Below are 13,641 nucleotides of genomic sequence, written 5' to 3' on the forward strand. Positions count from 1 at the left end.
CAGTTGGTTTTGTGGTTTAGGTTTTTGGAATTTCTAATGAAAAGCACAACTTTCTATTTTTTTGGGCATATGATCTATTTGTTTTTGTGAACATTATCATTAGATCTCTACCATCACTTTCATACATTGACTTAAATTGAGTAAATTGAAGCTATACAAAATTCTATAAATATATCGTATATATGTATAATACAAACATTTATTTATACTAATTTGTGGTTCAAGTGATGCCATCCCTTTATAGGAAATGCTGTAGATGTTGATTTGATATGTGTTAACAATTGTTAAATAACATTAATATATCAAATAAACAGATGCAACATATGGAAACAGGTTACTATATTTCTGATACCCCAACAGTTACTCTTGAAAGGATGCTGGAAATAAATCACAATTCAGACGCTTTCTGCTGGGAAATTTTTATTGTCGTGGTAAGGGAAAGAGATGAAGTGTATTAAAATTTGAATTTGTGGGCAAGTGAGTAGGCATCTTCTCCGAAATACACAGGGTAATATTTACAACTCTGGTGTAGGCCGCTCCTTTAGTATGGGTGGTCCCGGGCATGCTCCATGAGGGTCATGACAGCAAGCCAAGTCTCCGCAGCAGTGGGGATGATCTGATTGGCTGGCAGGATGAAGCCATAACGCCCGGTGTCCCTCAGTTCAAAGCTGAAGGAGTACTTGATTCCTTGGTTGTAGGTCCAGTCAATGGTTCCTCCACTAGCTTGGTCTTGTTAATTTAAAAAGAGAAAAATATAATCTAAATAATATAACACTTTTCCTTTATTTCTTCTGTTTGGCATGTGCATGCAAGCACTTTGAAATCTGCTATAACTGGGTCACTACTTCCCAAGGACAGGAGTATGTTCAACATTGTGCATGATTTGCTGTCTAAATCCTCCCAATTCTAAACACTTGTTTCTCATATTTATCTATCAGTCTTGGCAAACATTTTTGCATTTGCATATCTAACATGGTTTATTGAAATGAAAACCCAGACAGGATGTAGTAACGCAGGCAGAGAGAAATCAACAAAAGATTGTTGTACTCCTCATTAATGCTTATTAGCCTAGCAATCAATACAAAATAGTAAAACATATTTGGGTTATTACAGTACTTACAGATGGTGTCGATAATGCTCCCATATCTGTATTTAGTTCCATACAGAGAGGACAAAGCACTTACTGCCTTCGTAGAAAGAGTATGCTGTGAATGAACAGAAAACCCTGCTTAACATACACCATGCAAAACTCTTCCATACTTAAATATTTGTATAATTCATTGTTGATCATGATGACAGCTGCTTTTAATAATGTGAAGTAGTAAATTGTGTATAATATAAATTCATGTAATTAACAAGTATTAGCATTCTGTACAAAATCTTAGAATATAGAATGTTACAATATATCAATCATCAGAATGTCCGGTAACAACTGTTCCTTGATGGTATGTAAAATCTTAAATTTCATCTTAATAATGCTGTTGAACTGGCCAACTTTCTCAAGATATGTTTTTATACCTACCAACTCATCTTGGTTGGGGACAGGGGTTCTAATGTACCCATAAGGATAAAGAAGCATCTGGGAATAACTGTGAATGGAAATGAATTCCTTGAAGTTGCCATGGCTCTTCACAAAGTCCACAATGGCTTTCACCTCCGACTCGGAATGAGCAAACGGTCCACGGTAGGTCTCAGTACAAGGATTGCCACTGGCACCAGCACCTGACATGCAAATAACCAATAAAACAACCCTCAGGAATTGTAGAAGGTACCACAATAGGAGCTTATAAACAAACGCTTATATACACTCAGGATTGTTCTAGTATTCGCACATGGGAATGTAAGATTGCCTTATTCTTTGACCGTTAAGTGGGTTTGGGAATCATTTAAATTTTATGTAAGACTTTTCCCTTTCTGTATTTCTTTTTATTTGTGACATACATTAATATACTGACATATATACAAAATGATGAGTGAAATATACCTCCAAAACCAGCATCCCAGTTCCTGTTAGGGTCGACACCTACACAGGAGGATCCAGCGTTGATAGACCTGGTTTTGCGCCACATACGGTTCTAGGCCAACAAAAATCCCACATAAGCAACCACAGATCAGTATGAACATATCTGAATTGAAAATCTAAAATCGGGTTGCTTAAGGAAACCAGTTCAATTAGCTTGAACTTACGTTGGTGTGGGTGTAAGAGTAACCGTCGGGGTTAGTGACGATCTCAATAAAGATGTCCATTTTGTTGAGGATAGAGGTGAGGGAGGCATCACGGCCATAGTCGGTTGCAATCTGCACAACACAAAGTCAGTCATGCACAGTTACATACGTCCAGTAACACACTTACATACATGCTCACATAAGACAAAACAAAGTCAACGTTAAATGTTGGCTAAGATCTTGCACCTTCTTTGCCATCCAGATCCCACTGGCTTGCGTGACCCATTCTCTGGAGTGGATGCCCATGTCAAGCCAGATAGCAGGACGCCCAGAGCCGCCAGTGCTGAACTGGGTGAGGGTAGAGAATGGACATTAATGGAACAATTCAATTGCTTAGACAAGAACAAGTCAATTTGTGTATTGCACTGCAGCCCATTAATCCATTAAATAACCTTTCTCTGTTGTGTGATTCATGTGATCTCTTTTGCATCGTTTATTTTTCCATCGATGCTCACCTTAAGCACATACAGAGGACGTTTCTCGTAACTGCGGCCAATCTCAATTTTGCTGGCCAGTGTGGGATTTTCATTAACCAGCATATCCATCCAGCTGTAAATCTAAAGATATTGCAAACAGTTTTAGGAAAGAGGAATCCACCACCCACAATTATCATCACTTTTTTTTACCAAATTTTCAAAACATTTCTTTTCGATAACAGTGATAACTATTTTTTTTAACCTCATTTTGATCATGCAGGTTTGTTTTTTAGGGCTTACATTTAATGTAATAAAGTTAAAAGTAAAATCATTCACAGATTATGGGATTCTAAATCCAGATCACTATTATCCAGATTACACTTTTTAAAATTAAGAAGCTGTCCACCAACAGTTTACAAACTCACTGACCTCATCCAGTTTGTGGTAGGCGGCATAGTTAAAGCTGTCTGTGTTTCGGGGCTGGCCCATGATGCGAGACCTCTTGGTCTGAATCGCCTCTTCATCCAACAGCCTCTGCACAGTAAACAGGTATCCAATCAAGTCATATTTGAAATTACAAATAAATACATGTTTCTCTTCACACTGTCATGCATTAAATGCATACTTTTTTCTTTTTCTTTCAATTACACTGAAACCAGGCAGAAATCTGATACCTTTTACTGAAGTACAAACGGGAGAACAGATACTGAAGTTGTACCTGCAGATCTTTAATCATGATGCTATACTGGATGCCATTGGACTCTAAGAAGGCTTTGACAGCTTGCAGGCTGCCGAATGGGACATGAATATCAATGGGGTGACCTGGTTGTGTTGTTAGCTCCAGCCATACATCCAGCTGTGAAGTAATAGCATTATTGTTATTATTATACTGCACATTAGCATTATACAATTATACAGATATACCTCAACACAGATAGATAGATAGATAGATAGATAGATAGATAGATAGATAGATAGGTAGGTAGGTAGGTAGGTAGATAGATAGAATATCTAATCAATCGCTCAGGACAATCAGGACAAAAAAAAATGTATTTGATTAATGTATTTTATGTATTAGGCCTATTGTTGTTTTGGTATGACCCAAGGAGAAGCAGTTTCCTAAAAGACAATTTTTTAAGTAAAGAACTCTGCTGACTGTGGGCTAATATTTTCCTAGTTCTTTACATGGGGAGGCATGAAGTGCCTTGTGATCAAGGAGAAAGATATCTTATGTGCCGCCCAATTGAAAGCAATTAAGAGATTGTATAATTTAGATGATCCAATGCTTTCAAAAGGACACATTTCTAACATGTTTTTTTTAGACATTCTGTACTTAGGTTAAAGATAGGATATTCATTGGATCAAGTACAATGCTGCGTTTAATAGGTTACTAAGGGAATGGGAGGTGAGATGACAATAAATAAGAAAAGAGAAATATTCTTCTGCTGTGCTGCCTGTTTTAACAGCGCTGTACCTGCAAATGTTCAAACTCAATCATTTCCTGAATCCGGATGATTTGAGCCTCATCTTTGGGTGTTATTCTCACAACCTGATCCCTGCAATGACAGAATACACAAGTTACTTGTCAACACTTTTAAATGTAGTTGTTCCATTTGTAAGGGAAGCGGCATGAACCATGTGTGGAAAAACATGTCCCAATCAATCTTTCAGATAAAAATAAGAAAATACAAAAATACATAATTCATGAGCTTTTTTTACAGCTCGAAAGCTTACTCAACCAGGATTTATTTTTTTGTCCCATGTAAATCTTTTCCTGATCACTGTGTCTGATGCCTTATAATCCTCAATTTGTTTTAGACAGTTTGGGATGTATACTTTGGATTTCCTCTGTGTGGTTAATTCTAAAAGTGGAAAAAGCAGAAGCACTTTCCTCTGTGGCTCAACTGTTGCTATTAATTTAGCAATAAGCAGTTATACAAAGAATGATCTTAACTTATCTTTAAGAGGGAAAACTGTGTTGAAAGAGACACATAACCATCTCTCTTTTTATAATACACCTTCCTTTCATCTTAAATCCTCTACTGCCATAACTACCGATGGTAAGGTCACAAGTGAGGACTCTGGGTAGATTATGCTAGTTTTAATTGGATATCAAGTGTATTCAGACCTTTTAAACCTGGATTTTTTGATTTACTGAAAAAATCTCTCAGATTTTACATATGAAGGAAACTTCTTTAATTTCTGTTTTTAGTTATATCATGGATCTATCCAGGTTATGAGTTAAAATGTACTTGAATCATCTTTTGGTCTGCAGAAGCTTGAGAACTTACCCCTCAAAGGTGGTCCGGCTGAAAACAGCCGCAAGAAGAGCAGTAAATACCAGCAGCACCTTCATTCTCGATGGAAAGAACAGAAGCAAGGTTGGTGTTTAGTTCCTTATATACCCTGAAGAACTACATGGCCACATGATGACCTTGCTTTTCATGTTGACCCATGGTGTTCAACCTATGCCTCATTTTGGGGACAAACACAACTCTGCTGTTCAGTTTCCCACAGATATGTCTCAAGGTAATGTGACGCACACATTTCTAGTTTAGTTTTATCTGTAGCTGTGGCAAAATAAAATTCAGACCAGCTGTCTGAGTTTAGCTGCAATAGCCCAGACTCTGTACCTTTTCACTGTAGATGTGAATCAAATGAATCAGGAGTCAGGCATTGATTTAAATTACTCAAACATAATGTAATTTCATTTCTGACATGAGAAGCATCTATCTATGTCTATGACATGTAATATATATATATATATATATATATATATATATATATATATATATATATATATATATATATATATATATAACAATTATACTAAAATTTAATTATATATATATATATATATATATATAATTATGTCAATTGTATTAATGCCTCTCTGAACATTTTTGTATAATTGTTGTAGATGTTTGAAATATTAATTGGTTAAAAGCAGGTTAAAGGCATTGGAATCCGTTTATTTTAGTTAAACTAACTGATGTTTTAGCATGTATTGAAATAGTTTACTTTGGTTTTCATATTTAGAGAGTTCAACCTAACTGGTTCTAATGATTTCTTTCAACTATCCAAGTTACATGTGAATATCAGCAATCAGTTATTGCTGTAGCTCTAGTTAAGGTGCTATGTACAATAATTGAAACCACAGAGCATATGGAAATTCCATGCTGCTTATTAATAACATATTTGGTTAGCAGTCCATGTTGGAATATGTCTGCTTTACAGTTTACATCAGCCTGGTAATAGATTAATGTTATTTTAAGGGTATGCTGTGTCTGCCCTTTATGTGAGTTTTATGTGCCACTTCCAGAAGACTTTTCTTTAGCTGTTTTTTGAAAGAGTGTAATTTAGATTATTTTACACCTGTATATGTTTTTAAATTGAAGCACTTAGGAATGTAAAATTGTCACATTACATATGGCAGTCCATTCACAACCCTTTAGCAGAGCAAACACCTGGACATGTTTACAGTGTATTCATTCAGTTATTTTCAATGTTGTGAACCAGGGGTTAATAAACCACAAATTTTCTGATGAAATGTAAAGAAGTATACACTTTTCTAGTTTTAAGAAGTGAATGTTTCATGTCAGCTTTACAGTATATCACCCTACTCCCATAAATAACATAAAAAAGGGAAATAGTTTCTTCTGAAAAGCATTTATTTAAATCCCACTTTTAAATCCCATTTTATCACAGAATGAAGATTTAGGGATATAGTTATTTCAGAGAGAGAGCTGTAATGTGTCTACTGAGAGTGATCACTCACACAGACTACTAGAGTACATATTACACGTTGAGCTGCAGAACACAAATAAGCTAATTATTGATGCATTATCCTACTCTGAATAGGGTAATAAAGTGTGTGTGTGTGTATATATATATATATATATATATATATACATATATATATATATATATACATATATATATATATATATATATATATATATATATATATATATATATATATATATATAATGTAATACTGCTTCATCATTTAATTACACAGTATCTCATATATATTAAACATAATTTCACAATGTGTTAGATTGATCATATTGGTGAAATAAACATACACTTATTTGTTATTTGATTCTGTACATTTTCATAGAAAAAAAAACAGGTTATTTTTATACATTTTTATATTTCACCATTAAAGTTCAGGGATAAGATTTTGTTAATCATTAGGGTATTGCTTCAGAATATTATGATTATTTTAGTCTACTAGGCATCAGTATTTTATTTTTAACCATTTTGTTGTCATAATGTTTTTTTGGTTGTTCTCCATTCACTTTTTTGTTTGTTCAGTTACATATTGCCAACATACAGTTTCCTTCCTTTTTAAATGGTAGAATGACATGTTTAAAAATGCACATCAATTTCCCAAAACCATTTATCAGTCCTCCTGGTCACACCTGGGATCAGAGAAAGGAAACGCAATCCATGGATAATTTCTGGAATCTCTATGGATTATGTGGATTTATAAATTGATACAAACCCGTTTTTAACATTTCACCCTCTGTGTTAAGTATGCAAAAATTTATCATTGATTATCAAACCAGCTAAATATTAAGGATTATGCTTATTCCTTCTCAGTTTTTTTTATTGTTCTCATACCAACAGTCAAGTAGGAGATTTGGAAATTGAAACAAAATGACAATATAAATAGCAATAGTTCAAGCCCAGGAAATGTTATTCTGCATGTGAAAAACACAAATCTCTTTGAAATATGTAACTGTGCATCTGCGTTTTTTGTTTTCTTTTGATTGAATTTGTATTGATCTAAGAATGCATCAGAGATACGTCAAGGGAAGAGGGCCTGGCAGGGTGCTTAACTTTCAAGGTTTAAGATTACCAGCTCAGATGAGCCCTTTCCGAACAAAATATTTTTGTGGGGGAATTGAAGTTCCATATGGTTGTTTTGAACTGGTAATTATTGAGACTGCACTAACTGAGAAAATAATGGTATTTTCTGTGTGTTCAAAATAGCCTTTGACTTTCACTAAGGTTACTAGCTTTGTTTTTTCCTCAGTAAAATGAAAATTTCTGTATTCTAAATTCCCTTTCTCATCCCCAGCTGTAGCAATTTTTGCAAATAATTATTTCTTTAAATTGACTAATTGCTTTTAATATGTAAAGCTTTATTGTATATATCAAGTATATCTACACTTACATTTATTTATTTAGCACAGTAGCCTTTCTACTTGTATACCTGCAAGTTGAATGGCTTTTCACTTTATCCCAATTCTGAGCTCCCACAAAGTTTTAGAGATAAGGAGCTGTAAGCAAATGCTGCATATACGTCTACATATTCTTGGATCTTGTCTTTGATTGTGAACAACCCTTCTTGATGTAAACCTCTGTAAGTATTGTGTAAACAGTATTTTTCAAACAATGCAGTACTTTATTTGTGGGGTCATTTTCACAGGTTATCTGCTTTAATATGGGTGGTCTCGTACATGCTCCATAATCTTCATGAGAGCCAGCCAGGTCTCCTCCGCAGTGGGAATAATCTGATTGGCTGGGAGTATGAAACCGTAACGCCCAGTGTCACGCAGTTCGAAGGTGAAGGAATACTTGATTCCATTAGTGTAGCCCCAGTCAGCTGTGGTACCGCTGGCTGGATCTGAAAGAATCAACACACACCATAAACACACAAACAAACATAAAAAACACAACAGTTCCTTGCTTTGTTAATACCACAGTGGTAGGTTGTAATTTGAGGTAGTGTATATTCAATATGCATACAGACTATTTCCAGTTTCAGCAGGCTTTGATAAAAAAGCATTTTGAATATGAATTCTGAAACGTATATATTTTAATATATAGTATGCAAAGTATACTTCCTAATGCAGATGAAAACTGCAGATTTCATATTTTTCATAAGTAAGTGGATAACTCTTGAGAGTGGGAACTGCAAAGACCAAGCATAACTGCTTTATAATTTGTATCATAAATCATTGTTATTAGCCAGGCACTAGCTGACATCCATTCATAATGTTATTAACAATTTCAACATATTTCCCATGCTCACTCTTTATAAATAGATAATTCTGCAAAAAGATCTAGGTATTTACAGCTCGAAATTATAGGGGAATGAATAAGTGTGATATAAAATTACCACATATCCAAAATCATGTTGGATGTTGTGTAGTTCATCGGTTGAAAAATTTAAAGTTACCCTCACAAAAAAACGTGAAGCCTAAGTAAACCTGATCAATTGGCCTCATACAGACAAACGTACAGATAGTGGACATCATGGAACCATAAGTGTACTTGGTCCCGTAGAGACTGGCGAGGGCATCCACTGCGCTTTGCGCCACCTTATGCTGTGGGATGAGAAACCAAAACTGTTAAATAATCTTCCATCCATATTTAGCAGATTGAGGTGTCTTGCATTAACAAACACTGTGAGAAAGGTGACAAATCTACGTCTTACCAGTTCGTCCGCTTCCGGGACTGGGATTGAAGTGTACCCGTAAGGATACATCAACATCTGTGAGTAGCTGTGGATGGTGATCATGGCCTTGAAGTTTCGGTGGCCCAGAATGAAATCCACAATCGATTCCACCTCAGATTCGGAGTGAGCGAAGGGGCCGCTGTATGTTTCAGAACAAGGATTGGAGTCGGATCCAGAGCCTGAATCAGATTGATTCAGTCAACATACAATTGTTTTACAATAAGACAGATGTGTACAGGTATGCACATAAGCTGTCTTGAATTCACTACTGTAGACCCCACTGCTCACATTACCTCGTTTGTGAGTTATCATGTGAAACATTACTTTCCATGTTGTAACATGTAACATGCATCACAACACATATAGAATGTAACATCCGGGGTCTTAGAAATACCTTACCTCCAAAGTTGGCAGCCCAGTTTCTGTTTGGATCAACTCCAACACAAGACGAACCGGAATGCATCGACCTGGTCTTGCGCCACATGCGGTTCTAAGATAAAAGAGAAAACTCAATGTTCTAAAATGTTTTCCATTTACTTTTATTCTAAATGGAAATCAAAATAAATGTTTGTTTGTTTTTATATAATTGGGCAGAAATATACACATCCCTGGTCTTGTAATTACAGTGTTATGGGTCACACTTAAAAAGTTTACATAGAATTGAAAACATTTCAATCTGATCAGTTAAACTGTCTTGTTACTGATGATGTTGTTTTTGTTAAATATATACCTGATTTCCTTGTAGTCATCAAGGTGCAAAATCTCCCTCTACTGAACAAGCAACTTGCTTAACTCATCAATAACTAAAATATTATCCCAGTATTTGAAAGTTAACAATTTTAGGTAACCTGTAGAACTAACTATATTGGTGTTCTGCAGGATGAGGGTTGAAGACCACTGAAACAGAGAGTACATACAAGCACTAAGCACCAATGAACATGCAACACAGATTTAACTTTTCTAATGTTACTCATTTCTGTCTGACCCAAGTATCCATCATTACACAAAATATCTATATCAGCCATAACGATCAATATTTTGTGTTATTTTAATACATTTCATTGCTGTGCAGAACATAGTTCATAATTGTCTCTGATATTGAATGGGCAGAAGAAAGTGCCATGGATCCAGTCAGTTGGAGAAAACATGAATTTCCCATAATCACCCAGGGCAGAAATAGGAAACCGCACAATATTTTCAAAATTGTCCTCCAAAGAGGAAGTTGTAGTCATTGTTGCTTAAGAGATTGCTAGCAACATGAAATTAACTGAAAACTAACTAATTGTGTTATATGTTGTGCAATATATTGGACTCATTTTGCCATCAACACAAAGCTATGGTTACAAAATCTTTGCCCCCCCTTTGAGATCCACATTTGCAAGTTTCTTCTGTCTGCCACGGTGTTGTTGGGTTCCATGAGCTAAACCACATTCACTACGATCTATTTGCAAGATCATTGCTCTACTTACCGATGTGTGGGTATAGGTATAGCCATCGGGATTAGTGACGAGCTCAAAAAAAATATCCATCTTGTTTAAAATTGCAGTTACTGAGGGGTCCTGGCCATATGCTGAAGCAATCTGAAAATAGAAGTGTATTGAATCATGCATTACTATAATGTAATTTATATGAGTAATTAAATTATTAAATTATTAATATTGAACACAATTAATGAAACCTGGATTATTGTAAACCAGTTACTATGTACTATAATACACTGTATTATCATTGCATATACAGTATGTCTTGTTTTGTACAACCTTCTTTGCTGTCCAGAGTCCGGTAGCTGGGGTGATCCACTCGCGTGCGTGAATCCCTGTGTCAAGCCAGATTGCAGGGCGGTTAGATCCTCCAGTACTGAACTGCAGATAATTGTGTACAAAGAAATATCATATTACTCAATACCACATGTATTTATACCCTTCATTTGATTGAACAATCTTTATTTGCTTCAAAAGGTGTGACTTTCTTTCAACTACTGCTGTATATACATCAGTCAATATTTTGTACGGCATTCTGCAAGCCACACTGACTACTCACTCACTCAATCTCTGTCTGTACATGTTAATCAGAAGATGATATGGTGTACCTTCAACACATTGATTGGCCGTTTCTCATAACTGGTGCCAATTGTAATCTTTGAGACGAGGTCAGGATATTCAGCTGTAAGACTGTCCATCCAGTCATTGATCTGTAAGGAACATTCAAAATCCACGTTCAGCATGGTTATATTGGTTCAGCTGTGCAGACGGCATTCTTATTAGTGCTTGGAGTAAAACAGATTGCAGATCTTACAGGTCCTATCAAAAGCTGTAGTACCACAAGGTAAGTTCTATAACATGTTGTTGTTTTTGACTTGACCTCAAAAGAAATCCTCCATACTCTACATTTTTCACACTTCAGTGCATTCCTCCTTCTCATTTTTTAAGTAAAATAGTTAAAGTAGTTTCAGCAGTACAACAGCAGTATAAGTGTTTTTCCTTTTTCATCAGTATTCACCTCATCCAGAGTGTGGTAGGAAGCGTAGTCAAAGCTGTTAGTGTCCCTCTCCCTTTGGTGAGAAAGAATAATTTCCTCTTTTTCTTCCTCCAGTAGAGCCTTTAAATGTAACAACAAGGTAAAAAACATTCAATTTTCAATAATCTACCACATAAAACATGATCTTGTGATCTACCCAAATTAAAATCCCATGTTAAAAAATGATTTGCACTAGGTCGAATGCCACCATCATGTACTGGAAATGGAACTGACAGTTGTTGAGAGGGTCAAAGGTCTGATTTGCTGTTGGCATATCTTTTTTCTAATCCTTTAGAAGAATTTCTTACAGCGCCCATATCTTAAGCATATAGCACAGCCTTCACAGTACCTGGAGGTTGTTGATCATAATGTGATACTGGATGCCATTGGACTGCAGGAAGGTTCTCACAAACTGAAGGCTACCAAAGGGAACATGGATGTCTACTGCCAGAGAGGGTTTCACAGGCTCCCGCCAGAAGTCAAGCTGTGACAAAGGTTTCAAATGAAGAGAGGAGTATGAGAAGCCTTGAAAAAGTCCAGATGAATACTTACCTGTCTCTGACGCTGCGATCTCATGAAAGCTGATATACCAAATCAAAAGTGAATTGAATAAAGAATCACTATCACCTGACAATGTGATAACAGGAGTGTGGTTGTAAACATAAATATATAGATGTAAACATACATATGCTGTATGGGATACAAATGATCTCTAAAAGAAAGAAAGAAGAAGACAAGGCAACTGAAGCTGTCAGTGTGTGCTTTGGGAGACCCTTTTGAAGATGAATGGCTATGTCGTTACCTCGAGATGTTCCGTGCTCTGTAATTCTTTTAGAAGCTTGATCTGATCCTCATTTTCTGCAGTGATGCGGAGAACTTGGTCCCTGAAAATCAACCCAGTCATTTAACAGGAAAAGATATACATGCAACACTTTGGTCGTCTGTGTGTAGCAGTGTTCTTGAAATTTGTCCTTAAAGGGCTGAAAGGACGTCAGGTTTTCATTCAGTTATTCACTTAAAAACACACAATATAACAATTAAATTGGCTTTGAGGAAGATAATGATTTAAAGAAAGTTATATAATATTTTGAAATGTGCCCCACTAGAACAGAACATGAAGAAAAAAAGGAAAAAAAAGGCAGTGTTTAATCTAATTAGTATCTGCTTCCCCCTTGTGGTCAGGTATTAATTATTAGTGTTCTTTTTATCACCAGCTTTTGTGCTTTCCATTTAAAGCAAGTTAGTATCTTAGCAAGATTAAAGTAAATAAATATTATACACAGACTAGATAAGTTAAACTTAACAATAGATATTTAGTTGTATGTGCAAGATATGAGGAATGCAAGTATTCCAGTATCTATGATAAACCTTTTGCTCTTGTTATGCATGTTTTACTTTTTGTCTAAATAATTATTATACCCACTTACCCAATAAAAAGCTTCTGACTTAAAGCGACCACAATAAGGCCACAAAGAAACACTAAAGCCTTCATCCTTCGTTCCTCAGTTGACTACACTGGTTGGCTTTAAAGTTGTACTTATATGCGTTACCTTATCCATGCTTTTCAAGGCTTCGGTTTGAACTGTCACCTAGGTTTGTGAGAATTCCCACAGTTCAATAAATCATTTACAAGCCAAAAAAAAAAAAAACACAAAAAAACAGCAGCTGCCTTTCTACATCTATTTAACAGGAGATTTTTTTTTAACCATTAAACTGTTTAGAATTACTAAACTCTAATGTGTTAAAATGGTAAATGACATCATTGGAAACTGTATGTGGCTTCTGAACTATTATTTTCTATCCTTTTATCTCCACTGTGTGTTCATGACTTCACATGAAACATACTAAAAGTGTTTGCCATTAAAACTAATTTTAATTGTAAGTTAGTTAGGACACGGTTAGAAATCATAGATTATTATTATTAATAATATGATTACAGTCTTCCCATAAGATACTTTCTTTTCAACAAACAGCTGCATCTACTTTCTCAGAAGGGAAACCACTAACCAC

At 35.5% G+C, this 13,641-nt stretch overlaps 2 protein-coding genes across 2 annotated transcripts; both read right to left on the bottom strand.

Annotated features, from left to right (window-relative positions):
• Positions 1 to 403: 403 nt before the first annotated feature.
• On the bottom strand, positions 404 to 5,038 carry LOC136750247 (carboxypeptidase A1). The gene is made up of 11 exons (XM_066705160.1): positions 4,934 to 5,038; positions 4,117 to 4,198; positions 3,361 to 3,498; positions 3,072 to 3,176; positions 2,682 to 2,783; positions 2,413 to 2,514; positions 2,188 to 2,298; positions 1,985 to 2,075; positions 1,523 to 1,722; positions 1,121 to 1,205; positions 404 to 729 (listed from the first exon to the last, which is right to left on the bottom strand). Exons 1-11 carry the CDS (start codon positions 4,996 to 4,998, stop codon positions 542 to 544), a joined length of 1,269 nt encoding a protein of 422 aa, XP_066561257.1. The 5' UTR covers positions 4,999 to 5,038; the 3' UTR covers positions 404 to 541.
• A 2,999-nt stretch (positions 5,039 to 8,037) lies between these two features.
• Positions 8,038 to 13,167, bottom strand: LOC136750236 (carboxypeptidase A1-like). The gene is made up of 11 exons (XM_066705137.1): positions 13,059 to 13,167; positions 12,434 to 12,515; positions 11,981 to 12,115; positions 11,614 to 11,712; positions 11,204 to 11,305; positions 10,875 to 10,976; positions 10,584 to 10,694; positions 9,514 to 9,604; positions 9,094 to 9,293; positions 8,899 to 8,983; positions 8,038 to 8,280 (listed from the first exon to the last, which is right to left on the bottom strand). The coding sequence occupies exons 1-11, from the start codon at positions 13,121 to 13,123 to the stop codon at positions 8,093 to 8,095; spliced, it is 1,260 nt and encodes a 419-aa protein (XP_066561234.1). The 5' UTR covers positions 13,124 to 13,167; the 3' UTR covers positions 8,038 to 8,092.
• Positions 13,168 to 13,641: the final 474 nt, after the last annotated feature.

This window comes from Amia ocellicauda, chromosome 5, assembly GCF_036373705.1.
Source record: "Amia ocellicauda isolate fAmiCal2 chromosome 5, fAmiCal2.hap1, whole genome shotgun sequence".
Taxonomy (NCBI): Eukaryota; Metazoa; Chordata; class Actinopteri; order Amiiformes; family Amiidae; genus Amia; species Amia ocellicauda.